The sequence below is a fragment of the Schistocerca nitens genome, chromosome 1 (genome assembly GCF_023898315.1).
Source record: "Schistocerca nitens isolate TAMUIC-IGC-003100 chromosome 1, iqSchNite1.1, whole genome shotgun sequence".
In the NCBI taxonomy this organism is placed as follows: Eukaryota; Metazoa; Arthropoda; class Insecta; order Orthoptera; family Acrididae; genus Schistocerca; species Schistocerca nitens.
In genome coordinates, this window is record NC_064614.1 from 112,586,635 (window position 1) to 112,607,751 (window position 21,117).

At 38.2% G+C, this 21,117-nt stretch overlaps 1 protein-coding gene across 1 annotated transcript; it reads left to right on the forward strand.

The window, feature by feature from the left end:
- The first annotated feature begins 817 nt into the window (after positions 1 to 817).
- On the forward strand, positions 818 to 20,900 carry LOC126242006 (ribosomal RNA-processing protein 7 homolog A). Its single transcript, XM_049948054.1, has 6 exons — positions 818 to 972; positions 1,104 to 1,243; positions 4,381 to 4,506; positions 4,624 to 4,747; positions 14,861 to 15,023; positions 17,981 to 20,900. Exons 1-6 carry the CDS (start codon positions 939 to 941, stop codon positions 18,195 to 18,197), a joined length of 804 nt encoding a protein of 267 aa, XP_049804011.1. The 5' UTR covers positions 818 to 938; the 3' UTR covers positions 18,198 to 20,900.
- Positions 20,901 to 21,117: the final 217 nt, after the last annotated feature.

Below are 21,117 nucleotides of genomic sequence, written 5' to 3' on the forward strand. Positions count from 1 at the left end.
ATATTTATATAGGCTATTGCTTCTGGAGTCGCCATCGGGAAATCTTCAGGATTCCCTTCATAAGCTGCCCGAGGGCATTCTTCAGTGAAATGTTTTATAGTTTGGATTTCACCACAATCGCCGAAGGGCGTGGATTTCTTGCCCCATTTGTGCAGAAAATATGCACATCTACCATGCTGGGTCCGTATTCTGTTCAGAGTTAGCTAGGTTTTACGTGGTAACCCAAAACTCGGAGGCTTTTCGGCAATGCTTGGAATTTCGTTACTCTGCTTTGTGGTTCATTGCATTAAGGTGCACACATAGTTCGCCTCCACGTGGTGCATGCTGGCTAATGCTAAATGAACTAGCAACACTGGCCTTCAGACAAACCAAGAAAGGTTCTCTTGACCACGGAAGACACAAAACTGTAAACCATGCTTTCTTTAGTAAATATTTGTAGGTTACAAGTGGATCGTAAATAAACTGTCCTGTGATGTACCGTTTCATACCTCTCAGGGCCCTTAGGAAACCTGAAGAAGGACAACTGTGGTATTGTCTTTTTGCTGTTGCTGCATTTTATTGCCCTACAGATGCTCCCGTTTGTAAAAGTCGTTCTACAAAACAACATAAATAATTGCGGTTCGCATGCGTTTTCACAAGATCCCGACGAACTTAACAGTATAACTTGCTGGCCGCTTGGCGCGCTGCTATTGCAGTGGGTAGTAAATCAAGACGGAGTGTCCTCACTTGTGAGTTTTTGTTAACTTCTGAAATCGTCGTGCGATCCGGCTATCGCCAGCTATATTTTCATTCGTATGAGAACTGTCGTCAATGTTAAGTGCATGTAACTGACGAATTTCTGCAAGTTACGATGAAGGAATCACTGCGGTACTGACAATCTTTGAGATTGAGGTTTCTTGCGGTTGTTCACGTTGTGAGTGTTTGTAAATATTTGGAGCATGATGAATAAACAAACACTCCAGGGATTCACAGGTAATGTGGTTAGTTTGCACTCTTATATTCATTTTTATGGCTGTTTAATCAAGTTTTGTTGTATTATAATTTTGTAAAATTGTAGAACGTATATTGGTATGTCAATCATTGTGCGATAACATTTCTTTCAGCCATTCCAGTTAAGTATAGTGAAGAATCTTCAGCATCGCATTGCATTTTCTGGAAACAGCATTCAATCAGAGAGAAATGTGACGAAAAGCCAGCAGATCGAACACTTTTTATCATCAACGTACCCCCTTATTGCACGGAGGTGAGCATAATTTTCCCGTAAAGGTACTCTGAAAACCGTTTCGGGAATTGAGTTCAGTTACGACTGTAGAACATTTCGTTACTTCAGGAAGTTTCCTGGTGCTCTTAGTTTATTGGTTGCGTGAATGACAACTTTCATATCATTGTATCTGTGGATTTTGTCATCCGTACATAGTGCAGTTACTTTAAATTTGTGACATTGGCAGCACATGAGCAATTTATTTTTGGTAGTAAAATGTAGGCAAATGATCTTAGATGGCAATACATGTTCTTTGAAAACCAGAAGCCACAGATTCCTCATCGTTTTGCCGTAAGTTTGTGATATGTTGTTGGGGAAAAGAAACTTTGTGCTCAAGTAATTTTAATTGAAATTGTGGGGTTTTTGTATTAGTTGCGAACTATTTGTTGTCTTTTAGTTGTCCCAACTTGTAACTGTTTTTAACAAGAGCATCCAGTCTCTTGTTGTGAGTGGTGCATGGAGAAATACTGTCTTTGCACTCTGTTCCACGAAACAAGTTTAATTAATGAAATTAATATTTTTATTAGCACAGCTGAAATTTTGCAAGTGTTTTATGCACACTTCAGATGATGAAAATTTAGGCTACATGTGGAAAACTGAAACGAGGCAAAATTCTTCTAGCTTACATATATCTTGATTGTCTGGAATGGTTGGTTTGATTAAACATAACATCCAGGTGCTTGTATACAAAGTAAACAGTAGGCTTAATTGTTACATATACTGAAACCATGATGTATTTCATATGTAGAGCATCAGGGGAAGATAATTTGTTTGCCAATTCTTAGGAGAGCTCTGAGATTATCACATAGTGTCACATAATTAGGCACAATGAATATTGTGGGATATAGCTAAAATGTACCAAGGTGTTGTGGTCTGATGGCAGCATGTATGGTGGACATGTACTGCTTAGCGAATAATATCAGAAACATTACTAAAGTTCATACCTTCAGGAGGTGAAGTCCCTGTACTCTTGACAGACCCATTAAAAATTGAAAAAACGCTGTTCCTTGGGGGGGGGGGGGGGTAGGTGGTTTAGAAACAAGAAGGAAGACCCTAGATTGAGGGTGAATCAACTGCTTTGAGAGCAAAAAGAGACAAAGATGAAATGGGTGCATAAGAGAGGTCAAAGCAGGCAAGTATTGGCCAAGCATTCTTCCTCCTTGTAATTTTACAATGTGCTGTAGTAAATTGTCCATTGGGATTTGGTTATTACATTGTTCTCCAGAAGCCAGAGTATCTGAACATTGTTACGAAGTCTTGAACAACATTTGCAGTAAGAATCTGGTTGTGTATAACTCTTCACTTCAGCAAGAGGAATTCATTGCCGTATGACCACCACAAACGAAATTTAAAAAATTATAATTTCCTTAATTGTTGTCAACTTTTATCAACAACATATTTCTTAAAGGGATGGTGATATGTAAGTGGGGTCCAGAATCTGAAAGTACTGAATATTAAATCTGCTGTGAAAAGTTGTGCCTACTATTCTCTGATTAAAATAACTTTGTGGTTGACAGATTGTATTGGCAGGGAGCTGTGTTGCCAGTGTGCAATCACTCATGCTGGGCAAGGTCTGCTTGGACCTACAAAGCAGGCAACACAGTGAGCAGGTGAGAAAGAAGTATGATTGCCTGTCTGCTGATTCCTACTATTCGAATCACTTAAATGTCAACCAGAAAGTTATTTTAATTGCTTCATACTAAGGGGGTAGGAGACTTTATGACAACCTCAATTAGACTTAAATTTTTGGGTAAGTGCAGTTGTAAACATTTAAAATGCTACAGAATCAGGTAGGAGAATTCATTAATACCGACGGGCTTTTCTTCCCTTCCAAATTTTAAAGTATAAAGTACACAACTAAATTATAGTGTTTACAGAAGTTGGGCATAAAGTACTCTACTCTTCCCCCACCCTCACCGCCCTCCATCATAAGTTGTATTGCTAGGGTTAGTGGAGCCATAGTAGCAGCAGTAATTTTTTGTGATTTCCTCCTGAGTAGATCTTAAGTGTACAAACTTGTGAGAAAGTCAAGGTGAATAAAGGAAGAACCTTATGATTACAGAACTTAGAAGAATTATCTGAAATACTTCACAATTTGAAATAAAAATGGGTCAGTGAAGGAATGTCATTTATAAAAGCTTTTTGGCATACAGTCAGCCAGTTGAGGATAAAACTGACTTGTGTACACTAGCCTGGATTTAATTAGCAGTAGGCTTTATTACATCTTTAATACAGAAATGCCATTGTCAAAGGTTTCAAGGATGCACTTGTTTTCTTAAATTGCCACTCTTCACTTGCCAGATCAATTAGAATATGCAGTTCATGTTTTGTCAGAATGTTCACCATTTCCTTATTAGCATTTCGTTTGAGAATTTAAGTGAAGCCAAGGATATATTTTGTATCAAGCTACGTAAAATTGTGGTTGGAGGTTTAGTAAGTAAGTACAAGTGGATGTGTCATATGACAGTTTCCTTTGCCCTAGTATGTATTGTTATGTGTTTCTTAAATCAGTAAGATCAAATCACATGAAATGATTTCTTGCATAATGCTGTACACATCCTACATTCTTTATAAATATCACAGAACAAATGATTGACAAAAGATGTAGATAAACATATTTTGCATATTGAATCCAAACTGATTTTTAATTCAGGGAGTGGCTTCATGTACATTAGGCATCATTCGAAAGATCTGCACAGTATGGATATAATTTTCTTGCCATGGGCACAAATGGCAAGTGTTGACAGATGCCTATATGTGCAAAATTTTTCTTGTTCACTTGTAGAGAAGAAGCATCTCCATTGTTGGTTTATCATTAGCAAATGATTGGTTTTCTTTTAAGTGGAGCATAGTTGGCTCCATATACGTTTTGAGTGATTTTAGAATATTCCCTTTATTTTATCAAGTGAGGTTTCCAGACTTCAGTTTTTATCCTCAATGCCTCTTATGCAGGCACTTTTTTTTATTTTAATTTTTTTTTAAAGGGCCATATATACTTCATATTTGAGTGATAAAGTCCATAAAACTATATATAAATGGTGATGTAATTTTCTCTTCTTCTACTTTGCTTAAGCAATTTGAAATTGCTGTATCAAATAAGGCAGTTTCATTTTCCACAGGATAACTTCAAGAAAGTGTTGGGAATCTTTGGTCATGTTGTCACAGTATTTTTTCATAAGAGCCCGAATGCTGGCTTACCACCTAGAGAGGCCTCTCAGTTTTTCCACAAACATGATGAGATTAAGGTGTGTATAAATTAACCTTTGATTAGTTTTCATTGTATAAAATTGACTAATTGTATAAAACGTGAACAATTGCATTAATAATGATGATAATCTAAAGTTATTTTTCTTTCTTGTTAGGGTTTCAAGGTAGCTTATGTTGTTTTTGAGACAGCAGTTGGTCTTCAGGAAGCATTATCTTGGGATGCCACAGAGCCACTTATATTATCAAGAAAGGATGCGCCTCTGACTTGTGGAATTAAGAGTAAGTTAATTCAAATATTTATGCATGTATAGTCAGTTAGAAGTACAATTTTAACTAGGGTTTCTGATTTTTGCTGCATCTGCATATTTTTGGGCTCTCCTTGTACCAGTACCATATTGACAAAAGCTAGTGTGTATCTGAATTGTACTGGAAACCTTGTGTTCCAGTGAGATAGTTTGATAGGTTGTCCTTTTGTTTGCATAAGTGAAGAAGCAGTTACATGTCCTGGGTGCATTGAGCAGGTCTTGCACCTGGTTCTTCCACAGCAACATGACCTCTTTGGCAAGGAGTTTGGAGTGGGAGTGGCATAGGGATAAACAAGGATTTTGTGTGGGTTGGATGGGCAACTAAATACCACTTTAGGAGGCATGAGGAGGCAGTGGAATTCTCTTCACTGTATATACAGGGCGGTCAGAAAATGTGTGAAATGCTTGTAGGGATGTTACAGGGCAGGTTGTACTGTGACATAAATGTTAAGAAAGAAATTCGATATGTTGGCCCGTTCTGAGTTATTTAGCATAGAATTTAGCCAATCGGGGCGTCGCGCGCTCACATTCAAGCGGCCTGCCAGGGGCAGTGTTGCCCAACGAGTGCTTTGTCTCATTAGCTGAAACTTGAATTTACGCGTGCGACGATCTGATTGGCTAACTTCAATGCTAAATAACTCGGAAACGGCGCAACGTATCGAATTTTTTTCTTAACATTTATGTCTCAGTACAACTTTCCCTACAACATCACTACAAGCCTTTCAGACATTTTCTGACCACCCTGTATGTCATCCACAGGTTGCCAGGTTATATGGAAGCAATTTGTTAGTGTGGAAGGGGGTGAAAATTCCCAAAAGGCAGGTACTCATGGTGGTTAGTGGGCTTAATATGGACAAGAGGTATGGATGGTTCCATCAGAGAGGTGGAGGTCAACATCCAGGAAGGTGGCACATTCGGCTGAGGAGGACCAGGTAGAGCAGATGGGAGAGAAGGTGTTGAGATTGTGGAAGAATAAGGGTAGGTTTTCTTGGCCCTTGCTAGAGGTCATGAAGATATCATCTATGAACCAGAACTGGACGTGATTCATGGCAGTTCTGATCATTTGTAAAATCACTAAGTGTGTCAAAGTCATTTGTTGACCTGTCTGTGGTGGCAGTAGAAGATAGCGAGAGGAAAGCCGAAGTTTTAAACCTCTCATTTAAGAAATCATTTGTGTCAGAAGACCGTACAAACATACTACTGTTTCACTCTCATGAAGACTTCCTCGTGGAGGACATATGAGTAGAAATAGGCTTCTGTTGTGGCATAGAGAGGCAGTTGAAAGAGCTGAAAACAAATAAGTCACCAGGACCAGATTTAATTCCACTTCAGTTTTACAGAGAATACTCTGTGACATTGGCTCCTTACTTAGCCTGCATTTATCGCAAATCTCTCGCCCAGCAAAAAGCCCTAAACAAATGGAAAAAAGTACAGATGACTCCTTTATATAAGAAAGGTAAAAGAACTGATCCGCATAATTACAGACCAATATCCTTGCTGCAGAATTTGTGAAGATATTCTGAGTTTGGATATAATACATTTCCTTCAGACAGAAAAGTTTCTGTCCACAAATCAGCACGGATGTAGAAAGCAACACTCATGCTAAACTCAAGTTTGCCCTTTTCTCAGATGATATCCTACAAAACCAGATACCCTACAAATGAAGGATGGAGGGCAACAGGAAGATTCATAGATTTTTGAAGGCATTTGACACGGTGGTCCACAGCAGACTGTTGATGAAGGTACGCTGTAGTTTCCCAGGTATGTGAGTGGGTCGAAGACGATTTGAGCAAACCCCAGTACATGGTCCTCTTCAACGATTCTTTATTAGAGTCAGGTATCATCAGAAGGGCTGTAGAGAAGTATGATAGGACCACTGTTATTCTGTATCTAGATAATTGACCTGACAGACAGGGTGAGCAGCAGTTTATGGCCGTTTGCTGATGGTGCTGCGGTTTATGGGAAGGTGTCGTCATTTAGTGACTATAGGAATATACATTCTCAGAAAAAAAAGACACATCATGAAGGAATTATCTGAGTGATGCAGAAGTCACTAGCTCTGATGCACATGTAGAGACAAACAAATGATTACAATTTTAGAAAAATTAGATGATTTATTCAAGAGAAAGAGCTTCACAAATTGAGCAAGACAGTAGTGTATTGGTCTACTCTGGCCCTTATGCAAGCAGTTATTCATCTTAGCACTGATTGATAGAGTTGTTGGATGCCTACCTGAGGGATGTCATGCCAAATTCTGTCCAACTGGTGCATTGGATCGTCAAATTCCTGAGCTGGTCAGAGGGCCCTGTCCACAACAGTCCAAATGTTCTCAATTGGGAATAGATCCGACGACCTTGCTGATGAAGGTAGGGTTTAGCGAGCATGAAGGCAAGCAATCGAAACTCTCACTGTGAGCGGAAGGGCATTATCTTGTTGAAATGTAAGCCCAGGCTGGCTTGCCATGAAGAGCAACAAAATGGGACATAAAATATTATTTATATACTGCTGTGCTGTAAGGGTGCCACAGATGGCATCCATGTGGGGCAAGAGTTTCTAGTTCTTGGCATCACACTTACCAAACCCCATCTTGACCAGCAAGGTCACCAGATCTCTCCCCAATTGAGAATGTTAGGAGCATTATGCTCAGGGTCCTCTAATCAGCTTGGGATTTTGATGATTTAATGCACCAAGTGAGCAAAATTTGGCATGATACCCCTCAGCAGGACACCAACAACTCTTATCAATCATTGCCAAACCAAATAACTGCTAGCATAAGGGCCAGAGATGGACCAATGCATTATTGATTTGGACCAATGCATTATTGATTTGCTTAATTTTGTGAAGCCATTTCTCATGAGTAAGCAGTTGACTGTAGGCAGTCGTTTGAAGCAGTTGTGTTGCATGTGGTGTTGAAAATGGAAAAATCGAGTATCATGCACTGATTAAATTGTTAGTAATGTAATATTTAATACCAACTGATATTCATTTGGGGACTGTAAATGTGCATGGTGGCTTTTCGCCTTCATTTTTCACCACGAAGAAATGGGCGACTGATTTTAAATGTTGCCATGAAAGCATCCAAGATGATACACATTAACATACCGGAAATCATCGACAAAGTGCACAATATGATTTTGGAATTGGTACATAAACACGCATGAAATTGTTAATGCTCTAGGGATATGAAAAGAATATGTTGGTTCCATCTTGCACCAAGAATTGAACATGAGAAAGCTTGCATGCCGCATGTGCTCACTGTGGATCACAAAACACATTCACACAACACTGCGTCAATACTTGACAGTGGATAGAACGTGGATTCACCACTACGCACCCAAATCCAAACAGCTCCCAAGAAGGCCAGGATGATGCCACGATCAGGGAAGATTTTGGTATCTGTATTTTGGTGCACAAAAGGAAATTTGTTGATTGACTATTTTGGAAAATGTAAAACATAACTGGAGAATACTACTCTCAGCTTCCAACAAAACTAGAAGTAAGCATTCATGAAAACAGACCCGGCTTAAAGAAGAAAAAACAGATCGTCGTGCATCAGGACAATGCACCTGCCCGCAAAAGTGTCTTGCCAATGAGGAAAATGAGGGATTTGCTCTATGAAGTGCTGCAGCATTCACCTTATTCCCCAGATTTGGGTCCCTTGGACTTCCATCTGTTTTCAAAACTGAAGAAATTCCTCACTGGTTAGCACTTTTCGTCCAGTCAAGAAGCCATTGTGGCTGTAGATAGGTACTTTGCAACACTTCTCAGGGAACGTTACAGAAGGAGATAATGGCATTGGAACACTACTGGATGAAATGTATTGAAATTAGAGCTTATTTTGAAAAACAAAAGTTCTTTGAAAGTATAAACTATCATAAGGCCAAGAAGTTTTCAGATTTCCCTCATGTAGTGTAGATGTTCTAAATTGCATATGCATGTTACATAAGCAGATGTCAGTAACTGTTAAGAGTGAAAGTTGCATCCTATCATTTTTGTGGCTGTATCCTTAAAGTGCTAAATTCAAACTTTCCTTTGTCGCTCAGTGAACCCTTGAATCATTTCTCACTAAGTTGTATACTGAATGTAATGCAAAAGCAGATATCACTGGGAAAACATCAGTTAAAATGAGTATATTCTCCATGAGGAAGTCAAAGTGTCATAGGAATGATAAACAGATTACACGTACAGGGTATATCAAAAATGACTTTCCAACTTTGAAAATTCGTGCAACTTATTCATGTGACTTACAGACTTAGCCTTGGTGGAATCTTGAAGGAAAATAGATCAAGTTTTGACTCACTTGGTATGCTAATAGAGAATTGTGCCACCATAAACACTAGCAGCACTTGCAATAAAGATAGCTGCATGAGCATGCTTGCTGTGTGTTTGGGTTTCAAGAGTCGAAGCCTGCAACATAATTTCATACAGAATATGGTAAAGATCCTCCCAGTTGGCCTACTATTTATGAATGGCATAAATGTTGTATTGAAACTGGATGTTCAGTAAGACATAAAAAAAATCCTCAGGTCATCCCCCACCTATGACTGTTTGTCGTTGCATCTCAAACCATCCAAGTTCACAATGGTACAAAAACTAGAAGATGCTGATAGGATTGCTTGTAAGGATTTTTGTGTGTGTATGGGGTGAACATGAAGATTTCATTGAAAATATTGTCTTTATTGATGAGTCGACTTTTCAGTTAAGAGGTTAAAGTCAATAAACACAACTGGAAGATTTGAAAATCTGTGAAAAATCCTTGGAACATGAACATGGTAGGCCAATATTGAATGTGTGTTTTTTCTTCATTGTACAAGAGCAAAGTTTATGGACCTATATGTTTCCAAGAGAAAACTATCAACAGACTAGTGTACTGTCAAATGGGGTGATTTCAGACAGTTTTATCGTTATTTTGATTGTAACTTTCGTGTATATTGTTAGATTAAATTGATTGTTATGGAAATTGTAGGTTATATGTGTAACGAATAAAGTATCCCAGAACTAGAAAGTGTATGTGTAGGTATATTTATCTGAGGCAGTTAAATAAAGTGTCCGAAGTCACTCCATGGATTGGTGTGATTTCGGACACATGTGTTATTTAAATCTCTGTCTGAAGTTACGGTATATAGAGGGCGAATTCGGACATTTACCGCCCTTTTTAAAAAGTCTACGTGCTTTTTTTTTTTTTTTTCCTACCCCCATGAACCATGGACCTTGCCGTTGGTGGGGAGGCTTGCGTGCCTCAGCAATACAGATAGCCGTACCATAGGTGCAACCACAACGGAGGGGTATCTGTTGAGAGGCCAGACAAATGTGTGGTTCCTGAAGAGGGGCAGCAGCCTTTTCAGTAGTTGCAGGGGCAACAGTCTGGATGATTGACTAACCTGGCCTTGTAACACTAACCAAAACGGCCTTGCTGTGCTGGTACTGCGAACGGCTGGAAGCAAGGGGAAACTACAGCCGTAATTTTTCTTGAGGGCATGCAACTTTACTGTATGGTTAAATGATGATGGCGTCCTCTTGGGTAAAATATTCCGGAGGTAAAATAGTCCCCATTCGGATCTCCGTGCGGGGACTACTCAAGAGGACGTCGTTATCAGGAGAAAGAAAAGTGGCGTTCTACGGATCGGAGCGTGGAATGTCAGATCCCTTAATCAGGCAGGTAGGTTAGAAAATTTAAAAAGGGAAATGGATAGGTTGAAGTTAGATATAGTGGGAATTGGTGAAGTTCGGTGGCAAGAGGAACAAGACTTTTGGTCAGATGAATACAGGGTTATAAATACAAAATCAAATAGGGGTAATGCAGGAGTAGGTTTAATAATGAATAAAAAAATAGGAGTGCGGGTAAGCTACTGCCAACAGCATAGTGAACGCATTATTGTGGCCAAGATAGACACAAAGCCCATGCCTACTACAGTAGTACAAGTTTATATGCCAACTAGCTCTGCAGATGATGAAGAAATTGATGAAATGTATGATGAGATAAAAGAAATTATTCAGATAGTGAAGGGAGACGAAAATTTAATAGTCAGGGGTGACTGGAATTCGACAGTAGGAAAAGGAAGAGAAGGAAACATAGTAGGTGAATATGGATTGGGGCTAAGAAATGAAAGAGGAAGCCACCTGCTAGAATTTTGCACAGAGCATAACTTAATCATAGCTAACACTTGGTTCAAGAATCATAAAAGAAGGTTGTATACATGGAAGAATCCTGGAGATACTAGAAGGTACTTCCTACATTATATAATGATAAGACAGAGATTTAGGAACCAGATTTTAAATTGTAAGACAGAGTTTCAGGGAGAGCATAAGGGAAAAACTGACAGGAATGGGGGAAAGAAATACAGTAGAAGAAGAAGGGTAGCTCTGAGAAGTCTCGAAAATGAGATCAACAGGAAGTGCAAAATGGCTAAGCAGGGATGGCTAGAGGACAAATGTAAGGATATATAGGCTTATCTCACTAGGGGTAAGATAGATACTGCCTACAGGAAAATTAAAGAGACCTTTGGAGAAAAGAGAGCCACTTGTATGAATATCAAGAGCTCAGATGGAAAGCCAGTTCTAAGCAAAGAAGGGAAAGCAGAAAGGTGGAAGGAGTATATAGAGGGTCTATACAAGGGCGATGTACTTGAGGACAATATTATGGAAATGGAAGAGGATGTAGATGAAGATGAAATGGGAAATACGATACAGCTGAAGAGTTTGACAGAGCACTGAAAGACCTGAGTCGAACCAAGGCCCCGGGAGTAGACAACATTCCATTGGAACTACTGACGGCCTTGGGAGAGCCGGTCCTGACAAAACTCTATCATCTGGTGAGCAAGATGTATGAGACAGGCGAAATACCCTCAGACTTCAAGAAGAATATAATAATTCCAATCTCAAAGAAAGCAGGTGTTGACAGATGTGAAAATTACCGAACTATCAGTTTAATAAGTCACAGCTGCAAAATACTAACATGAATTCTTTACAGACAAATGGAAAAACTGGTAGAAGCCGACCTTGGCGAAGATCAGTTTGGATTCCGCAGAAATGTTGGAACACGTGAGGCAATACTGACCCTACGACTTATCTTAGAAAATAGATTAAGGAAAGGCAAACCTACATTTCTGGCGTTTGTAGACTTAGAGAAAGCTTTTGACAATGTTGACTGGAATACTCTCTTTCAAATTCTAAAGGTGGCAGTGGTAAAATACAGGGAGCGAAAGGCTATTTAAAATTTGTACAGAAACCAGATGGCAGTTATAAGAGTCGAGGGGCATGAAAGGGAAGCAGTGGTTGGGAAAGGAGTGAGACAGGGTTGTAGCCTGTCCCCGATGTTATTCAATCTGTATAATGAGCAAACAGTAAAGGAAACAAAAGAAAAATTCGGAGTAGGTCTTAAAGTCCATGGAGAAGAAATAAAAACGTTGAGGTTCGCCGATGACATTGTAATTCCGTCAGAGACGGCAAAGGACTTGGAAGAGCAGTTGAACGGAATGGACAGTGTCTTGAAAGGAGGATATAAGATGTACATCAACAAAAGCAAAACGAGGATAATGGAATGTAGTCGAATGGAGTCGGGTGATGCTGAGGGAATTAGATAAGGAAATGAGACACTTAAAGTAGTAAAGGAGTTTTGCTATTTGGGGAGCAAAATAACTGATGATGGTCGAAGTAGAGAGGATATCAAAAGTAGCCTGGCAATGGCAAGGAAAGCGTTTCTGAAGAAGAGAAATTTGTTAACATCGAGTATAGATTTAAGTGTAAGGAAGTCGTTTCTGAAAGTATTTGTATGGAGTGTAGCCATGTATGGAAGTGAAACATGGACGATAAATAGTTTGGACAAGAAGAGAATAGAAGCTTTTGAAATGTGGTGCTACAGAAGAATGCTGAAGATTAGATGGGTAGATCACATAACTAATGATGAAGTATTGAATAGAATTGGGGAGAAGAGGAGTTTGTGGCACAACTTGACAAGAAGAAGGGACCGGTTGGTAGGACATGTTCTGAGGCATCAAGGGATCACAAATTTAGCGTTGGAGGGCAGCGTGGAGGGTAAAAATCGTAGAGGTAGACCAAGAGATGAATACACCAAGCAGATTCAGAAGGATGTAGGTTGCAGTAAGTACTGGGAGATGAAGAAGCTTGCACAGGATAGAGTAGCATGGAGAGCTGCATCAAACCAGTCTCAGGACTGAAGACAACAACAACAACAACATGCTTTTTATTTAATTTTGCTGACATTTTACACATTGATCATGTTGCTAGGTGGGAGATTTTCCAGCTTTGCCTTGATATTGGAAAAAAAACATCTTAACAGTCTCTTTGTTCACTTCTGCACGAGCTCGTTTAATATTTTCGCTTAAGTGAACGGAAAGATCTTCTGACTGTCGTTTGAGGAATAAATGCACCCATGCTTCTCCTGCCAAATTATTACGAAATTTCTTCTCTTTTCGGCCAGATTTATCGAGGTAGCCTTTAACTAAATATCTAATATCCAATTTAGTGAAGGGAAATCCCCTGTGTGTAGCCCTCAAGATACCTTGCTTCAACATTTCTTCTTTATTTTCGGATGTGCTTCCTGCACTTTATTTTGTAGGGTTGATTTAGGTATATCATACAAATCACATGCTTTTCTGTACGATAATTTACCACTCTGAATATCATGAACAGCTTTATCTAAAAGTTCTGGGTCTCAATTACACCGTGTGTAGCACCTCTCCTGCTTTTGTATGTTCTCGCCATTGTCTGAAATCACCCCAAACAGTACACAGTTTTACAAAAACCATCATTATTTTATAACCTTGCACAAGAAACTCGACAAACTTGTACAGAAATTGTCTCAATGCTGTTAGCTACTGAGCGCGTTGACAATTACGGTTACAATACCTTCCCGCTCGGTGCAACAATAGAAAGTTTCCACTTTACGATAATGCATGGATTTTTAACACTGAGACTGTTCATCAATTATTCACCTAGGGAAACAATTGACGTGAAATAAAAGTTGTGGATAGCAATAAATGCAATCGTGCGCTTAAAATAAATGGCGCACTGGCGTTAAAATTAGTAACTCTTTGTTTCTATGCAGCGGCAAAGAGCAAATAAGCCATACTGTCCGAATTCACCCCGGTGTCTGAAATCACCCCATTTGACGGTTTGACGGTATGTAGATTGCTGGATAACTTTTTAATCCTCCAAATTGGTGTTGAGGACAAAGAACACAGTGTACAGTTTATGCAAGATGATGCAGCACCACACTACCTCCGATGTCCAGGATTTGCTAAATGTCTGCCTACAGTTAAGTGTATGGGCCGAGGTGAACCAATTGCATGGCCCCCATGTTCACCGGATCTGACACCTCTTGACTTTTTTTTTTGGGGCATTCATTAAGGATACTGTATGAGTCTCACCCTTACTGGCTTCTCTACCAGAACTCAAAGCTAAAATCTATCTTGCAGTCTAACAAGTCACACCCGACATGCTGCAGTGAATTTGTCAAGAAATTGACTTCAGGTGGGACATGTGCTGAATAACCAATGGAAGTCACATTGAACCTGTTGAAGTACAAGGTAAAATGACTTGATGTATTATGGTATAAAATGACACCAAAACTGTACCTCTAAGTTAAATGAATAGGTCAGTGTGAGTTTTCAAAGTTGTAAAGTCCTCTTTGGTAAACTCAATATAATCAAGATTTCGAAACCACATCATTTTTGTGCAAACTGAGGGCAAAAAGCGCAAAGTATTTGGATGGATTTAAATTTACTAAGCAGTTAATTGGTACTGTCTTGTCAGGTTTTATTATTATTATTTTTTTCCATGAAGAGCTTTATGGAGAATTGGTTATGTATTTGATGGAGACAAAACGAGCCTTAGATCGAGTGGGTGCTAGTCCTGCCAGAATGGACTATTTGACGATTATCAGCAGTGCAGAATTTCATTCAAAAGTAGTTTTGTGTGTGTGTGTGTGTGTGTGTGTGTGTGTGTGAGAGAGAGAGAGAGAGAGAGAGAGAGATTATTTATTTGTTACTCTTTTGTTTACCTGTGAAGAAAATCTGATATTTGGGATTTTTTAAATGCAGAAGTTGTGATTCACACATTGTTTTAGAGTGGTGTTCGGAGTACAACATGAGAATTCCTGATGTCGATGCAATGCAGAAGGAAATAGATGATTTTATGGAAAAATTTGACCACAAGATGGCTGAAAATGCTAGGTTGGAAAAGCAAGCAATGGAGGAAGATGATGAAGGATGGATTACTGTTACAAGGAAGTAAGATAGTTGTTATTATTTTCTTCTGTATGCATACTTAGGTTTTTCTGTAGCAGCAAACGTAATGGCTTACATTCATTTCTGTTCAGTTTTTTCTTTCTGTGTTAGTTGTAGTAATAGTCATGTGTGGGCATTTTCAATCTCTAGAGAGTCAGATTGTATGTAATTTTCAGGCGTACAAAGTGGTAATTCATACTCATTCCTCTATTTGTTAACTTTTTTCACAACCAGTTGTCCATTTTGCTGTACCCACTTCTACAAGCAGCTCATTCCCTTGCCTGGTAAAAATGTTATGTTTTCTTCCTGTATGGTTGGTAACAATTTTAGTGAATGTTTTATACATTACAACTAGGAGGCTCATAGATCCATGTTTAACCTGGTTCCTTTCTTCTTAAATCAAATAATTAATTTGTTCCAATTTTCTTCTTCCACACGCATCCTGTAAACACTTTTGTTTTTGTGTTTGCCCCCACACAACAATTTTCAATCACCTGTAACAATTTTATACAGTTCATCTAACACGACTTCCAGAATCACTTATTTTCATTGTTAATTGCCTGCTTTCCAAATACACCACCTGAGCTATACAAATATTTACAGAAATTGTAGAATGCTTGTACTATTTCTTCTCTGAGCCCTGCCGTTTGCACTGATGAAATATGTCTACCCAATATAAGTTTCTCTATTGTCCTTATACTCATATTTTTTTAATAGTTTATCTTATAAAATTTTTATTCTCTTTTCATATTCTCAGGAAGATATTTCTGAATTTGTTTAATTAGTCTATCATGTTTCGATTATCATTTGTGCTAAATTCTTGCCTTCTGTTTAATAGCTCCCTTGTTCGATTTGAGACTATTTTCTTGTATTCTCTTCATACTTACAATACCTTTTACTGTTATTATTAGTATCTTTCATCTGTGTTTCTATAATTCTCTTTTCTAAGCTGTTAAGCTGTTTACTTAATTTAATCGGTCTTGTTCTTAAATAAATTCTCACAGTTTGCATTTTTGACTTTCTATCTGATGACAGTTTCTTCCTGGCTTTGTGTCTGGTTTTGATCAGTAGCTTATGGGTCTGTGATCACTTGTAATTCAGAAGTAGTTTAAGATTTTCACATCTTGTAACAGTTTCATTTTTAATTCCATTTGGAATTTTCCTAGACTATTTTCTATTAGTTTTCTTTCGAAAGAACATGTAAAGCACAAAAAATGTTCTTGTTAAATACTACTTGCATGTGGGCTCTTATTACTGGTATTACACCGAGGAGTTAATATCGTGTGGGGCCCCCACAAGCACGGAGAAGTGCCACAGAACGACGTGGCATGAACTTGACTAATGTCTGAAGTAGTGCTAGAGGAAACTGACACCAGGAATCCTGCATGGCTGTCCATAAATCTGTAAGAATAAGTGGAGGTGGGAGATCTCTTCTAAACAGCATATCACAAGGCATCCCAGATATGCTCAATAATGTTCATGTCTGGGGAGTATGGTGGCCAGCAGAAGTGTTTAAACTCAGAAGAGGGTTTCTGGAGCCAGTCTGCACCAATTTTGGACATGTGGGGTGTCGCATTTTCCTGCTGGAATTGCCCAAGTCGGTCGGTATGCACAATGAACGTGAATGGATGCAGGTGATCAGACATGCTTACGTATGTGTCACCCATCAGAGTTGTATCTAGATGTATCAGTGGTCCCATATCACTCCAATGTACATGCCCCACACTATTACAGAGCCTCCACGAACTTGAACAGTCCCCTGCTGACACGCAGGGTCCATGGATTCATGAGGTTTTTACCATACCCATACACATCCATCTGCTCGATACAATTTGAAATGAGACTTGTCCGACCAGGCAACATGTCTCCAGTCATCAACATTCCAATGTTGGTGTTGACGGGCCCAAGTGAGATGTAAAGCTTTGTGTTGTGCAGTCATCAAGGGTACATGAGTGGGCCTTTGGCTTTGAAAGCCCATATCGATGGTGTTTCGTTGAATGGTTCGCACACTGACACTTAATGGTACAGGGTTGAAATCTGCAGCAATTTGCAGAGTGGTTGCACTTCTGTCACGTTGAATGATTCTCTTCAGTCATTGTTGGTCCCATTCTTGTAGGATCTTTTTCTGGCTGTAGCGATGTCGGATATTTGATGATGTTTTACCGGATTCCTGGTATTTACGGTAGACTAGTGAAATGGTCATAAAGGAAAATTCCCACTTCATCCCTACCTCAAAGACTCTGTGTTCCATCACTCGTGTGCCAACAATAACACCATGTTCAAACTCACTTAAATCTTGATAACCGCCATTGTAGCAGCAGTAACCAATCTAACAACTGCGCCAGTCACTTGTCGTCTTATATAGGCTTTTCCAACCACAACGCCATATTCTGCCTGTTTACATCTGTGTATTTTCATACACATGCCTACACCAGTTTCTTTGGCACATCAGTGTATATCCGAAAGTCTTCACCAAGGAATCATTCTTTAGGTTTTTTCCTACTTTCGCTTTAAAATCCATTATGATCACCTTGTAATGGGATTTGCTGTCATTTATCAACTTCTGTAACTGTATGTAATCACAGCCAGAGTCAAACCTTAATGCCCAGAGACAGATACCACATGTATGTGAGTTGTGGTTGTGTTAATGTGCATTTTTTTTCTACTTCTAAAGAAGAACTTTGTCCAGAAACTGAAATATTTGTAGCATTCTTTTTCATTGTGCCTGTCTGTGAGTCAGCACCTCCACTGTGCAGTGAGTAGCAATATATCCTTTCCATATTGTTTGTAGAGGTTTTTTACCTCGTCATCACAATGTGGCATGTTGTTGAATAGAGTGAAGTGATTACCATGGCTATCTATTGTCCTAAAAACTAGCCTTGTTTTCTGATTCATCATTTGTGTATTCTTGACATGTATGTTTTGTGCATAATTTATGAATATTACCAATTTCTTTGCAGGGGAAAGAAACCAGGATTTGCGAGAAAAGAAAGTATAGAAAAGAAAATTATGAGCAAAGAAAAGCAAAAACGTTCGAAAAAGGAACTCTTAAATTTTTATACGTTTCAGATACGAGAGTCAAAGATGAAACACTTAGCAAAATTGAGACAAAAATTTGAAGAAGATAAGAAGCGAATTAATGTGTTAAAACAGTCAAGAAGATTTAAACCTTTCTGATGTTCAAAAATTATTTTGTGAAAATTGTGAATTTAGAATATAATTTTTGAGAGTTACAGGGATATTTTTGTAGATTGCAGTGGTGGAAAATAACTTCAGTTTCATTCTACGATTATCTGCACCTTGTGCACGCACTATACCTCTCGCTTTAAATAACAATTTTCAGTTTGCATTTCCCAAGGAAGTGAAATGCTAATTACAGGAAGTTGTTTAATATTAGAGCTGTTATGATGCATGTTCTCTGATATGGCTGTGAAGACTCTATTATATGTATTGTTATTTGAAACTGCAGTTACTTTGAAGTAATTAGACAGACTGATGTGATGATTTCCATCAACATCAACCTTAACATCCTGTAAAAATGATGATGCATTCATATTCCAGTCCCTATGCCTTAATTTTTTATTGCATTCTTTTCATGTTTAGATGGTATATTTAGAGGTGTCCAGGAAAGTTCAATATTCCACGTTAACAGACAGTATTTTAACTGATGACTCAAATATCATTGACAGGTTTTTTAGGAGAAGCAACTTTTTGTACCCCCATTGCACAATGGGTTGGCTACTTTATAGGCTTTTTAGACTGGTGTTCAAAAAAGTCATGTAATCAATACTGAATTGTAGGAAGTGCTCCAAGAGCCATTTGTTGTGAACTCTCAAAACTGTTTCTCCATTTGTGACAGCTTAATACTGTGTCCAGATCTCATACAAACTATAAACCCTTGTTTACGAACATTGTAGATAGGAGGTACATATATTAAAGTGATAGCGTTAGCAAATTTGGTGATTAATGAACACAATTTTTTTAATAGTTTTAAGTTTCATTTTGTAAGAAATTGACGAAATTGTCCTCCTCCTCCTCCTGTCAGATTCTGGCTACGCTTGTGTAGGTGTGTAAGTTGCCAAGTCACAGCAAATAATTCTGATAAGTCTCAGAATATTTTCCTGTGTATTATAAGTCTGCAATCACTGATTATCTGTTGTAGAATATTCTTCACTTTGTATATACAGTATTGTGGTTGTATTTGCTTGGCCACTGTGATACTAAATGTAGAATATCAAAATACTTACACAGTAATTGATTCCAGAAATTACAATACTTGTGTTAGCTTCAGTAGTTAGTGTGATCTTTCACAGATGAAGCTGGAGGTGGCTGCTCAGAGAGTCATGACCTGCAAGTTCTTGATGAAAGACTGCTTTGGCCAGTGTGGGACTAACAAAGAATTTTTTTTATGTATAGATTACTGCTTTCGTCTTCCCATAAAACAGCTTCTGTATTTTCACTGCTTTATAATGTCCAGTGCATCCTGTGCCTGTAAGAGATATCGCTAGAAAACATTTGACCATTGCTCCATAATATCTGAGCAAAAAAAAAATCAAAGTGGGATGCAAATAGCCGAATTGTGGTGCAGTAGATATATTTTTTGAAGGATTTCTTTTTAGTGGATCAGTTCTTCCCAGATATTTTTAAGGCAATATTAATTCAGTTATATAAAATAATAATTTTGTAAATTAATATGTATTGCAAGCCGAATTTATAATATCACTGGTACCTAGTTTATCATGTGTTCACTCAGCTGACCAGTGATGTCTTGCTATGATGAAGTGTTTGCAATTTTAGTGTCTCCATTTTCTAATGCTGCACATAAAGAGAGAATATTCTAATCAAAATTCCTCTCAAATGATGCCTAGTTCTGAACATGCACACGTAAATACTTGGTCTGATTTGTATCATTATAGGATTGTATAACTACCTACGGATGTTTATATTTCATTAGTCAGTACTTCATGGTGGTATTAATTTTGCAACTTTTTTACCTTTTTAATGCAAATATTGCAACTGTATATTGCTGAGTATGACTCATTTTTGTGTATCTGTGTCTATAATTATTAAATTTAGATGATGTGAAAATACTTTTATTTATACTTCGTGACAAATGAAAAAGTTGGAACAGTGATAATAAGAGCCATTTTGAAATAAAAAATTTCAAATCATGGAATTGTACTCAATTTAGTGCCAGAAGTGGTCAAGTCCACAACAGCTAATCACATGACTCATATGAATGTGAAGTCAAAAAATTGTGCAATGTAGGATGGATTTGAATAATGAGAAGTTCTGATTTCACTTTTGCCATCCCATATTTCAGTCATAATTCAATGATTTGTATAACTTCTTTCCTCCATCAAGTCATTTTTCTTTTTTCCATTTGGAAATCATACAAAAAATTGCAGACAGACAACCCCCTCACTTGAAAATATTGCTGAGTGAGATGTAAATACACTAGCTTTCTAACTTAAATTTTTTTTCTGGTTTTAGTATAATCTCTCTCGCTCTCTCTCTCTCTCTCTCTCTCTCCCTCTCTCTCCCTCTCCCTCTTTGCATGCATGTATGCTTTTGTGCATGTGCCATTTGTCACTCACTGTTCAGTAGTATGTTATTGTTTGCCTGTCCCAATTTTTATATCTAGTTACTAGCACGGAAAGACTCAACATTCAGCCCTGCTCTTGTTTCAGCTGGCAAGTAAAAATCTCCATGTCCTTCCTAGTTTTGCTAGTTCTCATTTAATAAAATAATTGAATGGATCCAGATAATCAAGATAGCCTCAAACCGTATAATAGACGGTCTTAGCTATAGAAGCTGAACTCGATAACTGTAGTCACTACAAACCACACACACACACACACACACACACACACACACACATTACAGCATCAGAAGAATGTAGCTGCTGAGTCTGTATGCTGAAGAAAACAAGTTCACACCATGAGTTACAATATTTAGCATGTTGTTCATGTGCCTATATATTTGTCAACACTTTCTTACCATTTTGTCAATGTGCGTAGTAGTTTTCTTGGTATTCATTTATATTTCATTCTGCATTACGGGTTTAAAAATGTTTTACTTGTAGCTCATAACCACA

Coding starts and splice junctions, on each gene's coding strand:
- LOC126242006 (XM_049948054.1), top strand. CDS start 939: ATGATGAATAAACAAACACTCCAGGGATTCACAG. Junction 1,244..4,380: donor TACCCCCTTATTGCACGGAG/GTGAGCATAATT, acceptor CATTTTCCACAG/GATAACTTCAAGAAAGTGTT. Junction 15,024..17,980: donor TGGATTACTGTTACAAGGAA/GTAAGATAGTTG, acceptor ATTTCTTTGCAG/GGGAAAGAAACCAGGATTTG.